The 18706-nt window shown below is 32.6% G+C and overlaps 1 protein-coding gene across 2 annotated transcripts in view; it reads right to left on the bottom strand.

Annotated features, from left to right (window-relative positions):
- LOC130896454 (SCY1-like protein 2) overlaps positions 1-18706 on the bottom strand; it is a 133589-nt gene that overhangs the window by 21582 nt on the left and 93301 nt on the right. The window contains exon 13 of one of the 2 annotated variants that reach the window (XM_057804591.1): positions 13505-13564. The exons of the other annotated variant lie outside the window; for it this stretch is intronic. Within the exon in view, the coding sequence (XP_057660574.1) occupies positions 13505-13564 (60 nt within the window). The remainder of the gene's footprint in view (positions 1-13504; positions 13565-18706) is intronic. 2 annotated transcript variants of the gene reach the window in all.

The following is an 18706-nucleotide window of genomic DNA, read 5'->3' as shown; positions in this document are numbered from 1 at the left end:
ATTAAATTTTAATCCAGTCCATGAGAAATATATTAATTACGAACTACACACATTCACATAGCCCCCAGTGCCTACGGCGCTCATGATGTGCGTTCCACATAATGTACCTTTCGCTCACAAGGCCCATAGGCTTTATGAATTACTGGAGCTGGTATATTAGCGGTTGTGATGATAGGCGTTATGGGCTTTAATTGGAATGTTCTACTTATTTAAAATCCATGCTTGAATTCAATTTGCGTAAGATATAAATACTTGTCGTATACTAGACACATTTTGAAGGGTGACCCTATATCTAAGATAAGTAGAAAACTGAAAAATAATAGGGGTTTGCCAGGTAAAAATTTTTTGCTATCCTTATTCAAGATAGAAAGAGTTGAAAAAAAAATACCCATCTTCTACGATTATGCCGAATCTACTGTCAACATTGTTATAAATTTTCATACGAATATGTCTCAAAAGCTGATAAATCTAAAATTCTTATGAAATATTCTTCGTACAGACAAGATATTTCATGCCACAAATTATGATTAAATCCATTAATGCGTACTACTAGTGTGATGAGAAACTCAACAAGGACGTGGAGCAGTCGGTCAGACAAATTCAATCTCTTCGGCTATGTAGTTTGATAATATCTTGAGTAACGAGTCTACTCTGGAGAAGTAAATTCACGTAAGGAATTGAAAGACAGAGTTCACACATTCTTAACCTCATAGCTCATTCCTAACCATTTAGAAGATTGATTACTTATTCCGAACACTTACTCCAATTGAATTCCATCTCATATTTTTCGTCCTTATTTCAATTTTCTCTTTTTGATGCTTAATTAATAAGTTTATCATTACTTTACATCAGTTTCTGTTATTATTTCATATTTTTTAAACTGAGATATTCCGAAAACAGTATATAATGTCGAGATTTGCTAAGAGTAACTTTTTGGAATAACAAGTTGAGTTGAAATATTGCTACTATTTGGTACGAACCGTGTAACTAGCGCCCTCTATGAGAGTCAGATATTACATCACTCAATAAGTCGTGTGACTCGCACAGATGGCGTTGCTATTATCGAATTTTCTTGAGGTTCAGAAAAAAGTGACAGATATTTAAGTGAAGCTCTTTGAAAAACAATGGATTCAAAACAATTACGTATGTTAATTTATCATTGCTTTCCGATGAGAAAAAATGCTGTACAAGCTTAGCAATGGCTTCAAAAGTGTTATCCGCACTTTGTTTTAAGGAAAGAACCATTTGTTACTGGTTTGTTAAATTTAAATGTGGTCGTACAAATATCGATGATGATGAAAGTTCTTGTCGTCCAATTTAGATGGTTACTCCAGCAATTATCAAAAAATTCCACAAATTGGTTATATTTAATCGTAAATTGGAATTCGTGAGATAGCTAAGGCCGTAAAGATATCAGAAGATAGTGTATTTAAAATTATGCATGCACATTTGACAATGAGAAAGTGGGTGCTGCGTTGGTGATTCAGAGCAGTCTTTGGCCATATTTACACGTAATACATCAAATTTTTTGCGTCGATATGTAACAATAGATGGAACATGGATATACTACTTTACTCCGGAATCAAATCGATCATCATCTGAGTGGGTTGCAGCCGATGAACCACGTTCGAAGCGTCCAAAGTCACAACAGTCAGTTGGGAAGGTTATAGCTTCAGTATTTTGGGATGCGCAAGGAATATTGTTTATCGACTATCTTCAGAATGGAGATACAATCAATATAGAATACTACATAGAGTTATTGGATCGTTTAAATGCAGAAATCAAGGAAAATTGGCCTCAAATGTCGAAGAAAAAACCACTGTTTCACCAAGACAATGCACCTATTCACAAGTCGATAGCAACGATGGTTAAATTGAACAAATTACATTTCGAATTGCTTCCTCATCTATCGTATAGTCCAGATATGGTCCCCAGTGACTACTGGCTCTAAGCTGATCTCAAAAAAATGCTCGCCGATAAGATATACCGCTCAAATGAAGAAGCAAATGCTGGAACTGTAGGATATTTTGAGGCAAAAGACAAATCCCTCTACAAATATGGCATCGAGAAGTTGGAGAAGCGTTGGAATGATTGTATTGCTCTTGAAGGAGATTACATTGATAAATAAAATATATTTTGCATAAAAATTGTGTTTTCCTTAGTTTGTAACACGACTTAATTGAGTAACGTTATATAAAAAAAATTCGTTGGATGTACCAAAACATATTCATATGGAATTTCATTCCATTTTTGTGCATAAATTTTTTTCAACGCCATTTGTCTTGAATACGGATAGCGTTGTGAATTTTTTTAATTGAAACCTCATTTATTTTTCAGTTTTTAACCTATCCCAGAGACCTATTTTTGAAAAAAATCCTGTAGATTTATCTAGATTAATTTTCTGAACTTGTTATCTCGTAGCTCATTCTATTACGAAGATGATACACATAAAAACATGTATATAATATCAATTTGGGAGGAAAAACTTACATATGGTTGACTGGTAGTCGGCATAGACAAGCTCGAAGCCTGTCGTGACACCGATCTGTACCCTATTGAACCCTATTCAACAATATAGAGTTAAAATAAATATTTGTAGTAAATATTATTATCCTAAATAGTTAAAAACATCTCAACATCCACTGAAAAGTTCTAATAAATGTTTGTGTAATTGAAATAAAAGTTTTTCTTCAATTTTGTTATAAGAAGTTGAAGTAAAACCGTTTTTGGAATATAAGGAAAAGACAAACGTTGAACGGTTTGAGTTATGATATAAAAGTGAATCTTACAATGTAATTTGATTCACCAAAATATGAGTTACATTCTATATATTAGCAACAAATGGACACAGAATCGAATCGATGAAGTTGATGAAACAAAATATGTTTAAAATTGGGTTTTAAATTGATAAAGTGCCAAATTGCTTTGAGGATATGGAACAAAGGTCATTAACGAATAGAGCTTTACTCACATCCGATCTTATCTAGTTCTCTAAGACATCAGAGAGATCTCTTCAGCACAGTTTTGTCAACAATTAGCATCATTCTCCTTTCATAACTCGAGACCGTAGAAAAACGTTGAAAATTAACACTCACGAGATTATTTAAGGTACGAAATCTACCAAAGAAATTTCTATATATGAATGCTCCTGCTTGTTCGACAGTCAAAGATAAAGTGAAAACTATTAGGGGCGAAATAAAAAAGTGAAAGAGCTGAAAAACACAATGGAACTTCAGTTTTCACTGAATCAACATCCCAAAAAAGATATGGATTTATCAAAAATAATAGAAGAAAATATCAACGAATGTTCCTCCCTAGGAAGAGGATAAACAAACCCTGGGGTTCACAATACCGATGGAAGTGGAAGGCTGGCATCAGCAAGAAAAGCTCCGGGAAAGACGGAATTCCAAATAAAGCGCTAAAAAATGTCGAAAAACATGAGTAAAATCAGAAAAAGGGTGGATACTGAGGATTTCGAACGAACAAATAAGAACTCGGAATACAATACCAGAAGAATATAGTTTTAACTCGTCCTTGGACACCCTGTATGTTGACGATACCGAAATAGTAACGAGGTACGTGAAGGTGAAAAACATCACGAAAACATTCCAAAATGCTACAAGATAGACGAATTTTCAAACATGGAAAATAGAAGGAAACTGCGACAAAACCTAACTGTTCCTCTACAAGAAAAGAAGGAGCCACCGACCCGACCGCAACTTAACAATAAACGACGGAGAGATCCAGTGGACAAAAAACGCTAAGTACCTATTGTTAACGTGTAATCGAGGTCTCACTTTCAACGAACACGTGAAAAATACTGTCGCCAAAGTGAGACAAGCAGTCGAAAAAGCAAGCTGAAAATGGAATCAAAACTCAGATTTATCAGAACAAACTACAGGTCCAACAAAACATAACGCTGACAAGGACAACAATAAGCGAGGATCTATACGGAGAAACGGGAGCGCAAAAAGTATTGAACATGAAGAGCTGGCAACGCTAGGAATGAAGGAAACTCATCAAGTACACCAGAGAGGATTACAGGAAACACGGGAGGCCCAGAAGACATCTGGATCGATAAATCGTAAGTTAGTTTAGTAAAAAAACAGAAAGATAAAAAACACAAAACCACACACCAATAAGAAAATTGAAAAAAGAAAAATACAAGAAATTAAAAGATAAATTCTCAAGATCCTAGAGTCAACTCTGCACTTTACAACAAATTCAAAGTCCTACATCGGAGACAGCTGTGAAGAAGTTTTTTTTTGCTAAAGGAGGTTGGAGAGGGATTACCCAAAGCAGCGAAAATACACGTATTCACTTTCAGACGTCATGACCAAGAAGAAAAGAGGGTATAGCCAACAGGCTAACTCTTAACAAAAGACTTCCTAGAATCTCCCATAGAACTTAGAGGAGAGAAAGAAGTGAACGCGCGAAAATGTGACGCGAATGAGGATGAGAACCTGTCGAAATGACAGGAGGTGGTGTAATGTCCTCCTTCGCACCCACATGTGGATTTATCCGGGGATGGACGAAATTTCTCACGCGTACGTATGTGTTTATGTGTGTGTCATAAAGCTACAGTTTCATGTTTGGGTTATCTGCACCCATTATTCTTGTTAATCGAATTTTTTGTCGATGAGATTCATGAGCTCTACGAACGTTGATTCATCATGAGGTATTTAAACCAAATTTATTCACATCAATATATACGATTATATCTTTTGTTGGCGTTTTTTGACTTCTATCCAAAGCTACTTTCTGAGATTTAGAAGTAATCTCGAACCGACAAATTTTTCCATTTAAAATTTCAATTATTTTTCGAGGTAACAGCTGCTTTCAGAGTGTTTTGAATTATTGCATGTTGTGAGAAAAAGATTTAGATTAAAAATGAGATGAAATTTCGACTTTATGTAATGAATTTAAGGGCGTTTGTAAGAAAAAATTTCGTTTTAGGGGAAACGTAACTTACCCACTCGACTCTATTTACGCGTTTCTTTGGTATTTTCAAACACTTTCTGATAATCGGTTTCACCAGTAGGTGAAATGTTGATCTTCCTTTGTTATTTATATTTTCAGAATTTATTGATTGACGATTTGTAAATCATTTTGATCGTTATAGCTTTCATAGCAGTTCTGTTGTTCAATCAAAGAGACCACATTCTATCACAGCGAAAACTTTAGTCTATCTTCCACTAAATACTGCGACGGAAAATCTATTTATTCGTTCACAATTATGGAATTGAATTAAGCAAATCTTTCCAGCTCTTGACAGCATCATATTTTAGCATATCTCGAAGAATTTTTGCTTTTTGTCTACAAGAAACTATAGGGTTCACGTAATGTATTCTTCAACCCATTTTCCAGATTATTTTAAACAATTTCAATGAAGTTTTTTGATTTTATATGGATAAAGTCATATTCAATTCTCAACATTTAATCAAAAAAGAGAGAATGTATCTCAATATTGGTTTTTATTACGTAAGACGCCACGCATTTTAATTCTAAAGATTTTTCTACAGATGAACCTTGATATCAACAACACAATATATTTTTTCGAAGAAGATATAATTTTGAAAAAACAATCGCGGCCAAGGCTTTCCAAACTTATCACCAAATTTGTACAACGTGAATGTTTTACACAATTCTTCTTCTTCACACGCCGTGGCCGTTATCGATTGGTAACTTCGATGTTGGCTATCATATTGATCATCATTCCTTCATTCACTGCGGCGCGGACGGAATAGCTGAATTGTTGATTTACTGAACAATTAACGAAGATTTTTTTCAACTACGATGTTATACGACGACCTATGCTTCTTATAACCATTATTTTAACTTGAATTACCCGGTGAAGAAGATCATATTTTACTGGGCACTACATGACGAATGCATTTCTTCAGAGGATTGACTAATTATAAGTTTGCAGCTCTGTCCACTCAACTTATTTTTGAACTATGGCGCTAAGCCCACATTTCAAATGTTTCAAAACCTTTGAGAAGATTTTCTGTAAGTGTTTATATTCCTGCGTCTTATAAGCACCCAGAAATAACAACTTATTACTATTATATACGTATATCAATGATTTTTTTTGCTTTTGCTTTGGCTCCTATTGCTCTTACATACGATTCCCTAGTACTTTTTTTCTTGGTCTATATAAAAGATATTTTTTGTTCAGTTATGAAAATCATCATATTGAGCTTCAGTTTAAGCAGGACTCTCTATGAACCTCTGTAAATTTTTAAGCTATTAAAGAGTGTCATCAGCGTAGCATATATTAGACCAAGACACCTTCTTCAGCGTTCTCTATAACGTTATTGAATATTTCTCCACAGTACAAATTGAAGAGTAATTGAGAATGCTCCCTTGTCTTACAGCTCTCCTTATTTTAACCTTAGGGAAGCATTGGTAATCTAATCTAACGCAGGCAGTTTAATGCCAGTTGATATTAGCAATGGTGCGTTTATCTTCATCAGCTGTAGGTGACTGGTGATGACTGAAGCCTTGAAAATCGCTAGTTAAAGTCACGTTACATCACAAAGTATGGAAATGGGATGCGTAAAAAAAACTGTTTACTTGCTACGATGAAGTCAGAAAACGTAATGAATCGACTCGGAGTAGTATCAAATTTGGTATTAAGAAGAAGAAATTGGATCTTTAGCATTTCTAAATACGTTTTAAACGCAGAGATGCTTTTGGAAACAGGTTTCGGCATTCTGTGGGGTATGAAATTCATTATATCATCGTTACGAATACCAATCGAGTAATCAAAGATAATCGATTTTTATTATTCACTCATAACTCGGCGTAATCCTTAAAAAACTAATAGTATCAGGGATAGAAAAAGTGGTATACAAGTGGAATTTTAGTATTGTAAGACAGAAAAGCATTGTTTTACTTCATCTATCTTCCATCCCTCGCCATTAGAATCAAAACTTGTTATTTTTTCTTCTTGTGTCGCTCCCACCACTCGAAACTTCAGCGTCATGGTGATTCAATCAGAATAGAGAGATAGAGGGTGGTGAATCGATGCTCTGTTTATCAATTGTTCGGGTCCACTTGAACAAGCTTCCATACCTTATTATTTCTATCTTTAATATGAGAAAATCAATCGAGTTACGCTCAATATTACAAATCGTTTCTAGTTAAAAAAATTCCAATGAAAAATGTTTAGAAAAATGACACAATCTATCAAGCTAGAAAGCGATAAGGAAGGAGCTAAATGTTTTGTAATGTAATGTCCTAATCATATTTTTCTATTAAATATAACTTCACTTTTTCACATTTAACATTTTTCGTTCTGATAAACTCATATGCTATTTTCAATATTACAGCCAGTAGAAGGAAGTTATAAACCAATGCTATCAATACGCTTATTTCTTAATAAATGGATAGATTTTATCCTTATAATTTCCTTTGCTATATTCTACCAAGGTTTTTTTCATTCAATTTTGTCTTATATCTTATCTTATATCTTCTTGCGCTTATTACGTTGACTAATTCTGGAAATTGCTTGTAAATATAGTGTCGGTGTTCTTAGGTAAACATGTCATGTATCCTCTATTCAGGTAGATTGTTAATTTGAATTCTCTTTCACTTTTTCTCTATAAAAATACCTCACCCTAGTTTTTGTTATATTCTTATGTCTGCCTCTTATCCCTTTTCGTTTCTATTTTTTCATAATACAATTGGATACTATAGAAGTTTTGGTATGAGAGTTAACTCGCAGAGCTAACAAAACTGCGAGAAGCTGACATAAGCTATCCGCGCGATGGGAGCCGTCTTCGGTCAGTTTAGAACAAAAAGCCATTCATATGGACAATTTCCAACCCTTATTGTCTCCTATTTTTCCTTCAATACATAGCCGCAGATACTTTCGACCACTATCACACTTCTGAAACGGAAATAGAGTCAAGACAGGGGATTTCAAAGATCGAACCCGCTCCTGATAATGAGAAAAGGGGAAAAAAGCCACATTAGAAGAAAAAAGATTTATTTTCGTAAAATTTGCTACCTTAAATTGACTAGTTGCACTTTATATTGGTTGACAATCCCGCTTTTATTTTGCGGGATTGAGTTAAAAAGCTTAGAGCATTGCTCCAATTAAAAAATTTATTGTTTGATAGGTAGACACTACAAGCTATTCGTTTGAAACAAAATATTGATATATGAACAAAATACACCTTGGTATACTCTGAACAACGATCTTTATAAAGAAACTCGTCGGGAGAAACTAACCTCAAAGTGTTTCGGTCTCTATACAATAAACAGGATGCAAAAGCTCAAAAAAACCAAGCCGTTTGAGATTGTGAGATTGGGGAAGTTGATAATGTAAAGTACAGTTTAGCTACAACAAAGAATTAAGCAGATTACTCGATTGACAGCTAGATTTTATCTTTTAGAAACTGCTGCTTAATTTTGTTATTGGGTGCGTTCTCATTATAAAAAAATAAAAAGAAACCTGGTATATTCACTAAATTGGGCAAACTATTAAAAAAATGTCTAATCTGCACGCCATATATATATTTTGGTAAAGTAAATAATAACTGTGATAGAGAATAATGATAGTACCGTATGAAAGCGATTTTTTTTTCGATACGTCAGTTGAATAAATCAACTTATTCATTCAATTGTTCATAGTATAAACAAAATTAATCTCGAATCTAAAATGAAATATCAACTAATAAGTACGCAATTACCATTTAAATACGCATTTTATATAAAAATTATCAGTCCGCTTCGTTATTAACGTCTGCCAACGTACTATTAACGAATCAGTACTTTCAAAGTTGTTTTGGGTAATTTTATGTAAGAGTTTCATGTTTGGAGAGGTTACAAAATTGTTTCGCAAACAAACGAACTAGCAACGAAGCAAACCCAAGAAAATAATGTAATAAGTTTTCTTTAAAGGTAATTCATGATATTTTTTCACAGACGCGTAGTTATTTTGATATGTTATATGAATATAACATCGCAATCAATGTTTTTCTTGTGGATGTTGAATGTTTGAAATATTATGGATAACATTTTCAAATTTCATCGCTAAAGTAAAATTATTTTTCCGTTCAATACAGCTTATCAAAATATGGCTGATTATCATTGGGTGTTCAATTTACTTCTATATCAAAATGTTCAGAAAAAAAAAATAACAAGCAGTTGAATTTATTAATTATTTGCATTGTCAACACTCTGTATTTTTCAAATCGTTCAAAAAAGGTTTTCAGTCTTCAATCATGATAAGTTTTTAAGCAAATGTGTTCAACTAGGTTGCTTGATAAATTCGCAACGACATATTAAGACCTATCAAAATTAAAATGATAGTCACGATGACATTTTTCACTATCGAAGCCTATTGGAGAAGCCATTGGCCTTGTCTATACAGAAGAGAAACATCTATTATATTTGAAGCAAACTTAATTATCGACATTCAAGGGGGTCTAGCCATGGAGACATAGATATCATTTTCAGTTAGAGATATCATCTATGTATAGGAGCTCAAAATTTTTAAATATTGCTAAGTTTAAAAAAGACATAAGTTATATAATTCGAAGACATGGATTAAAAAATTGTATACATGCTTGTACTATGCCTTATAACTAGTAATTTTCCAACTTCAACCTCATGCATGTGAAGTCCCTTACTCTTTGAAAAGGTCTAAAGAGTAAAAAATCTGCAATTATCTAACTTAGACAGTGAACTTCTCTAAGATGAACAAATCGAAATAGCTGCTAATAAAGTGATGAGAATTCCGATTGAGTGCAGAAACTTTAATAGCAAAAATGAGAGCTGAGTTCTTAAAATACTACTCTGGATGTACGTCATGACAGTGAGACCCATAAGAATGTATTGGACAGTAAGTTCTAATATTAAAGTCAGTACATTAAAGCTATGAAGATATGTACAACCAGATCACTAGAGAAGTCATTTTTTCAATATCTAAGGGAACGAAGAATCAGATAACTTCCTGTGTGAGCAAATCTTCCTTATGATAATATATTCAATGAAATAAGCATCGAAAAGAACTTCACCACGATGTGAAGCAGAAGGAAAGCTAAAATAGATTTAAAAATTTTAATGACTCCCCTTGGGAGTTAAAGCAAACCTTGAAAGAAACTATCCAAACATGGTGATTCATTGTAATAACCAAGCTGTCTTCTAGGAATTGAGCTTCCATGTCACCAACTAAAAAATGAATAGGCATAGGAAACTTATTCGGAGCTCAAGCGTATCGAGGAGGTTAATTTACTTGGCAAGAAAAATGCAAAAGCATTTCACTAGATACGAGATGTAAAAAATATCTGTATCCTACTAAAAATATGCTAAACTGAACGAAAAATGCCAGAATTCTTTTACATACGGTAAGGTTATGGTAGAACAACATAACATAACAACATGACTGCGAGTATACCACAAGGTTCAGTACTCGGACACAGGATTGAATATCCAACATGAATATCAGATGGATACCACCGTAAGAACAAGAAAAACAATAATTGACAGGGCGAATACAGTTCTAGAGAAACAAAGAGAGGATTTCAAAAATCGAACTAAGATTGGCGCCAGAAAAAGCAGTTATACTTAGCGGGTGTAGATATAAAAGAAATATGAAATTTGAAGTAAATAGGATAGAAATAATCCCCCATAAGTAAATAAAAAACCTAGGTATGTGAATAGGGAGAAGAATTAATTTTAGATTTCATGTGGTGAAAACGACAAACCACATACTACAGTCGACCTTGCTGACAACTAAATATAAAAAGATACCAACAAATAGTAGAGGAAATTCATAGAAAGATCCTTCACGAGCTGCTAGCGGATACAGAACAATATCAAAGGCGTAATCCAAAACACTAATGAAATCTCTCCAATAGAACTTATTTATAGAAAAGCGAACACAAATTGAAAAGACGGGTGGAGAAAAAATGATATAAATGGAATGGCAAACAAGATGGGACAGAAATGTGAGCAAAAGCCAAAGGACAAAAGATCTTATCCTCAAAATAGAAGTATGGACCAACTGCCTACACCGTGGGCTGCATCTACTGCACCAAAGCGAACCTTATTCCACTGTCACAACTGAAACACAATTAGAAAAAGGGCAGAAACGAAAACAGCAACATTGCCAGATCAAGCCGATTTGATCCCGCTGATGACAATAGACAAATAAAACTGGTCCATAATAGCAGACATGATAAAGAGAATGATGAAAAACAGAGGAACGAATAAGAGAACAAATTAAGCAGAAAAGGAAAGGAAAACAAGGACTGGCAGAAGTCTACGAGGATGGTTCCAGTTTCTACAGAAATAGAGGAAATGGTTTTACCTGCTTTACTTAAATAAATCTCTACTTGGTGGTAAATATTTTGGGTAAAGCGAATTTGGACAGAATTTCATCGACCAAAAACGTGTGAATCGAAAGTGACTATGTCATGATGAATGAAATAGCGCGTTTTTTAGGTTTCTTACTTTGCTAAGCTCTCTAGTGATCAAATTTAGACATACATACGTACATACAAATAATAGACATACATATTTTCCTCATCTTTATCTAAATCATTTATTCTCTAGTTTTGAACTATTACGACTTGATCCTTGTGTACAGAATTCGACGTTTCGTTTCCTTTAATGCTTTTATATTGATAGAATTCTTATATAAACACGTGCTGATATAAGACATAGTTGAAATAGATGAAGTGTGAGTAGTATACATCCCTGAAGATAGTTATTAGGTTCTATTATCTAAAATCTGGTTATTGAGGTTTAGTTTGGAAAGAAAATTTCAATATTAGATAGAAATACGCTCTATCTAATCGCCTAAAACTATGGACTTCAGGATTTTATGATACGAAATTAACGGTTTGTTATCCTTTAAAAAAACATTTTTCTATACTTCAGATTCATTGTTAACTGTATGAGATAACTACATTTATTTAAAACTCAATGTTTCCAAAAAAAAATATTCACATTTTGATAAATCAATTCCTGAAGCTTGAAAGATATGGAAAATACAGGTTTGGATGGATTTTGTTGAGATTTATAGAAGTAAATTGTTTCAGATGTTATTACATTTTTTATATCATAATGTCCGATAGAAATGTACGTATATTAATATAAAAATGAAAGCAAGGAATACAAAACTAAAAATCTAAAACATTCAGTTATATTACCAAGAACTTAAGAATAATTTTTCGTTTCAACATTAATATGTAGGATAAAAATTATTCCAGACATCTTCACCTGACATCATCGTTAACGTTTACAACAAAATGAATTTCTTTATTGTGTGGAATTGATTTAATTAGAATTGAACCCTAATAAATGAATTTTTTGTAAATTTTAAATGGAAATGTGAACTTTTTGTAATACAATCTGAATAAAAATATACAGGTACCAAGAGAACCTTCAGTTTAACGTCCACTTCAATAAAATTAATTGGAGACAGTAGAAATGTCCAGTACAATAATATACAGTCTTGGAATCTCTCAAAATAATGAGAATAAGTCTTCACAAAGAACACAAAGAACATACGCCTCATATTAGTCCAAAGTCTTGTGTTTGTGGTAATTGAAAATGTTCAAAAAGTTTCAAAAAAAACATAGAAAACGGAAAGAGTACAAGACTGGATATTTATAAAGCTATATCCAAAGAGTATGTTGACATAAAGGCGGATAAACTCTTGGCAGGACCTAAGCCCTTCGTCTATATAGAACACATAAAACAAAATTCATAGGAAAGAAGGATTTTGTTGGGAAATTGTGGACACTAAGTTCAGTAGAAACAAATAAATGAATATCTTTGGCATCTACAGCCATCCCACATCGTAAATATTCTGGATATTAAAGAAAAGACAGCACAATAATAAACAAAATTAAGTAGACAAAGACCGTTTCATCTGCATATTGAGATAGGAAAAACTGCATCTGAAAAACTATCAACGGTGAGTTTGAGGGGAAGTTATTGAAATGTTTGAGCGAGAAATCAAGCATAAATGGCCGCATTCGGACAAAAAGAAAGTACTGTTGCATGAAAACAATGTACCAGCTCACACATCCGTTATTGTAATGGTCAAAATTAAAGAACTAAAGTTTGAATTGCTGCTTCATGCACCCTGTTCGCCAGATTTAGCCCCCACGGATTATTTTCTATTCCCAGACTTGAAAAAATTGCTCGGTGCTCAAAGATTTTCCAGCAATAAACAAGTGACGTTTCACGTTGAAAAAGAAATATATTTTTTTCAGAAATTTTCGTATTTTCTTTGTTGGGACAGGTACTCCTACAAACTTCTAGAAAAAACTCACTTTTATGTATAAAAAAATAATTGTCAAGTTCTGGAATTTGATTTTTAGTTTTGTTTCATAGCTTCGAATAATTTCTCATATTTTCTACATTTAAAATTATTTAATTATATTTATTGTTGAAGAACTTGGATTTATATTCCCATTTTTTTTTTGTAAGACCACAAACTGTACAAAACAATACATTTAACGACATCGAAAGGACTTACGTATGAGGATGGCACAGAAAGACTTGAGCCATCTCGGTATGAGTTGTACCCAATAGTTCCCTATGCGTAAATCGGGCTCGTCAGTATATACTGTACAGTATACTTTACAGCAGTTATAGGAATGACTTTTTGCAACACTTACACTATATTTCAAGTTAATTTATATATATAATAGTTGCTAAAAACTGTTAATTATACTTTACTGAAAATATAATTTAATAAATACTTATGACTCAATTTTATTGATTAACAAATTATTGAAAAAGATATCAAAATGTTTGACAAATATGAAAATCAAAGAGATTATGATAAGAAATCACAGATTTCATTGCATAGCACAGAATCAGTTGATTTTCCTATGTACCTACATCGATTAGTGGAGAAAAAAATTGTGTCAAGAGAAGAAAGAATCATTGAAGAGGAATTCGAGAGCGAAACGTCGTGAATGATATGATTTTATAAAATAAAAACTTTGAAAAAGCGATAATTGATTTACATTTCACTGGAATCGAAGGAAAAATCATGTGTGGTGGAATAGAGGATAAACAGAAAGTAAGGTAAGTATTTTAAAATTTGAGATTAAAACCCAAATCTATTGTTAAATAGAAAATAGAAATAGTCAAAGAAATATTCGAATATATAAATCGAAAAATTTGAGTTTATTGTTTATAGAAAATACAAAAAGCATTTCTCAAAAGTTAACTGTGAATGCCAAAAATAAATCATCAATTTTTTCTATCATAGAATACTGAGAAATGGGTGAAATACTAATAAAGAATGATGCAGTATTTAATAAAAAAGAAAGTTTAAGCCACAGCTGATTTTCTTTGTGATACATATTTGGACACATGCTGTCAAGACCATAAAGGTAGTCACACACTTATCGTCATCGGACGGAGCGTTCACAACGAACGGCTCGGATTTATTTCGACAGCTGCGCACACAGGTAAGTAAGCTCCACAAATTACCGATTCCGAGGTCTCTCGCCAGTCGTGAGTTTGATTTGCATTCTGTCGCTGTGGAAGTCTGGTTTTTGACTTCGTTTATTACAAAAATTTTGATTTTTGTGAAATTTACAGTATGCATATTGAAGAAATTATAATAGGTTCTTGCTTGCTGGCATAAGAAGAAGAGAAAGAGCATAAGCCGACCAGAAAGCCCTCAATTTGGGTTCACCCAATCAATCAGAAGGGACAGAAGTATGGAGATAACACTTACTACTTCAATTCATTGATTAATGTACTTTAAATAATAATTATTATCATTATTACATTTTAGGAATCACATAAATTGTAACTATATAAATAAAATGAACGAAATCATTGAAATAAATGCATTTTTACTTACTGGGATGATTCATCCTCCTTCATCTTTTACCAAATATTGTCCCTGCCTTGTTGATTTGAGTATTGAGAGCTCCTCATATTATATAACTCTTCACTATCCTGCACGATCACAATTTACTGAGCTATATTGAGTTATAATGAATAATATATAGATAGACGACACGGAGTCCAACACATGCTAAACATCGGACGGAATATTCTAACTACAATCGGCTCCGTACGGAGGCGCGCATAATCCAGGAATTCCTGATACTGTTGACATTCCATACGGATGATTTGGAATGAATTTCCCTTCTCAGATACCGATCTCCGATACGTACGATGCGAGTTTGTGCGCGCAGATGCATTTGAATCACTGTTTGTAATCACACTCGGAAAATCCTATCCGTTCGATGCGTGCGTGTGTGACTACCTTAGTCTATTTTTATTTATGAGACAGGGACATATATGAAGATGGCAAGATGAAACTGTTATAAGTCGAAAACAGGATATTCACCAACAGAAAAGGCACAGACTGATTATTAAATATATCGGCAGTTTAAACGGTTTTGATAGAGGGGGTTTATTTACTTTTGAATCTACTCGTACCGGTATCTACCGCGAGGACATTAATGCTGATATGGTTCGAACAAATAATAATATTAACGAATAATACAAATATTCAATCGAAACATTTAGAAAAATTATCAACAGCCAAGTGTTTGAATAAATATTCGCAGGATTGTCTAGACTCAAACATTTGCTTTTATGTAAATTCAGTAAATTTGAAATTGCAAAATGTTGTGGCTAAATCTCTACCATATCGTATAGAAATGAACCTGATTGAATTGATATGAGCACAGATGAAGAAAGAATGGAAAAATAATGAGTGATGTTAAGCAGTTTTTTTTTGGAGGCTATAAATAATATGAAGCTGGACAAATGTGGAATGACAGTTAATCATACAATTGAAGAAGAATAGGAAATGTGAAAGTTGAAAAATATTATTGATGAGATAATGGATCGACTGATTATACAGGGTGTTTCAAAACTGTCGCATGCGAGTTATATCACTGCATTAAGCGAAAAAAATCGATTAAAAATCCCCAAACAATCACATGTCTATAACGCATAGATAAATCGCAAATTAACAATAAGGTTTAACCAATCAAAGCTTGTTGAACGTTTTAAATTCCTCCCTATCGAGCCATAAAAGTATTTAGCTGCTGCCGCCATGTTTGAACTTGCGTTATAGACACGTGATTGTTTGGTGATTTTTAATCGATTTTTTTCGCTTAATGCAGTGATATAACTCGCATGCAAACGTTTTAAAGCAACCGATATAAAAATTCGCTGCAACAGTTCTTCCGATTCCGATTCTGATTTGAATTTATAAGAATTAGCTCCAAAATTATGATGAGTTATTATATTGGAAATCTTTATGAACGTAAGGTTGTTAAAAAATCAAATTTCAAACCCTTATTATTCAAACCTATATTACCATTATAAATTTCTTCAATTTCTGATTTCTTAGACCTTTTGATTATAAAAGTTCTTGACTTTAGGACCCTTTTCAGTTCAGTCTATCAAAATATGATATTAACCCTTCTGTTTGGTTTTTTAATTGTTTATCTGTTTATCCTTTTCTTGAATATGTTGTTGATCATTTTTTCCCGATAATTATTTTTTTTCAATGCAGTTTTTGCTTTTTGAATAGCTGAGCATCTAAATTTCAAATAATTATGTTTGAATACTTGAATTAATCGGTCGAAGGGGAATGTCAGGCTTGTGCAGCTTTGGTAAAACATATATTTTAGGGGGTAAGGCATTGCGAATTTTCAATTTGATTGCATCTGATGGTGAAATAAAAAGTTGTTCTTCCCAAGATCAAATTAGATCATTATTTTGTTTTTGATAATTCGTAGGGTCTCATCGTTGTCCCATCGTTTTATTGGATTTATCTGCTTTTAACATTTGGAGATTTCTGTTTCGATTGATAAATTCTTTGGTTATAATTTCAGGTTTGATATTGCTCTGTTGTTTTTTGTTTCCCAATTCATTTTTTTATTATTATTATCATATTATTAGTCATAATGTTACAAGTATCAGATCTTATTTTATTTTGAATTTCGTTATTTAGAGGATTGGTGTTACATTCATTATTACGTAAGATATATGTCATAGGTAATTCTTTGTCACTAGAAATATTTTGTGCAAAATTGCGACCTAAAGATAAAACTTCTTCCACTTCATCTGGTGTGACAAAATCAGTTAAATTTTCAATCCATTTTGATTCTATTTCATTTGTTTTCCATAATTAAATCTTCCCCATGTTTTCTTCTTTGATTTACTACCCTCCTTTTGCTTTTCTTGATATTTACTCCTATTCCCAGTTATTCTATTGTCTTTATCCACATGTCTACTTTTTTCTTTATTATCCATGACAAGTATAAATAGAAAAGGACTAGGACTATCTCCTTGTTTCACTCCCATCTCCATCCTTAACTTCGTCGATCTTCCTCCGTCTATTTGAACTTCCCCTCTTACGTTTTCATATATTATTTTTTTTATATCTGTTTCTAGGGATTCCTATTTTCCTGATACTATCCCTTGCCATGTCTCTATCTATTGAGTCGAATGCAGCTTCCAAATCGATAAATGTAATATATAATTCTTCTCACTGTTTCATTGTCCTTGCTGTTAAGCTCCTTGATATTTATATGTAACTATCGTTTGTTTCCATTTTCCATATTCACTTTTCTCCTCTTTCATTTTCTTATCAATGTATTTCCTTATTTTCATCTGGATGATACTCGTAAAAGTTCCTAAGCCAATTGACGATAAGCATATTGCTCTGTAGTTTCTAGACTTTAGGTAATCTCGTGTTTTATGTGGTTTTAGGTGGTATCAATACCAATAGGTTGTTGTTTTAACATTAGATTATAAATTTTCTTAATATTTCTCGACATTTTTATTCAAATTTTCGTAAAATATTGATAGGAATTACTTTACTTATTGTGATTGTTATGTTTTTTAAGTCATTTTCTAATTCTCTTATTATAGTAGTTGATTCGGTAATAGATAGTTGTATGATTTGGAAAATAAACTTAGATAAAACGTGATTTTGATTTCTATACTGCAGACGACTATTTCTAAATATCATATTTTGTTCAAGTTCTGAAAGGAGACCGAAAATAAAGAACATTTAGAAGCATTAATGTAACCAGTATAGCATTACATTCTTACATTCTTACATTTTTGAAAAATTGCTTTTTTAACTTTAAACTGAGGTTATAAGCTAGTTCATTAGTTAAAAATATAAGTGTACACATGATTATATCAATTATATCTAGACAAATGTTATTCCATACGAATATACTCGAGGTATAACTGAAATTTTTTCAAAATTTCATAATTTTATTACTCTCTCATTAATAAAAATAGACTATAAAAGGGGTTGTTTATTCGTCTACTGTCTAAAAACAATCCATCTTCTTTTTAGCGTGCTGTGACCGTTATCAATCAATCAATTGACTATTATATTAACTTTTATTGCTCCATTCACTGATGCAGAGAGTAGTTATTCCCTACCCATCATTTTACCTCGCATTAGCAAGTGAAAAAGATTACACATCACATGATAAACGTATTCTAATTAACTTCGATTTATAGTGTTAACTATTTCTAGTTCCAAAGATACTTTCATTAAATTACTTTCTCTATAACTCCATTGAATATTTCTTTAGACTACAAATTAAGGAGAAATTGAGATATAATGTACCCTTGTCTTCGTCCTCTTTTTATTTTAACCTCAGAGAAACTTTGGTTACCAACGTGGACGCTGTGGGTATGATGTCAGTAGAAATTAGAATTCCAC

Source organism: Diorhabda carinulata, chromosome 7 (assembly GCF_026250575.1).
Source record: "Diorhabda carinulata isolate Delta chromosome 7, icDioCari1.1, whole genome shotgun sequence".
NCBI lineage: Eukaryota > Metazoa > Arthropoda > Insecta > Coleoptera > Chrysomelidae > Diorhabda > Diorhabda carinulata.
Note: the sequence above shows the minus strand (reverse complement) of the source record. Positions and strands in the feature narration are given on the sequence as shown.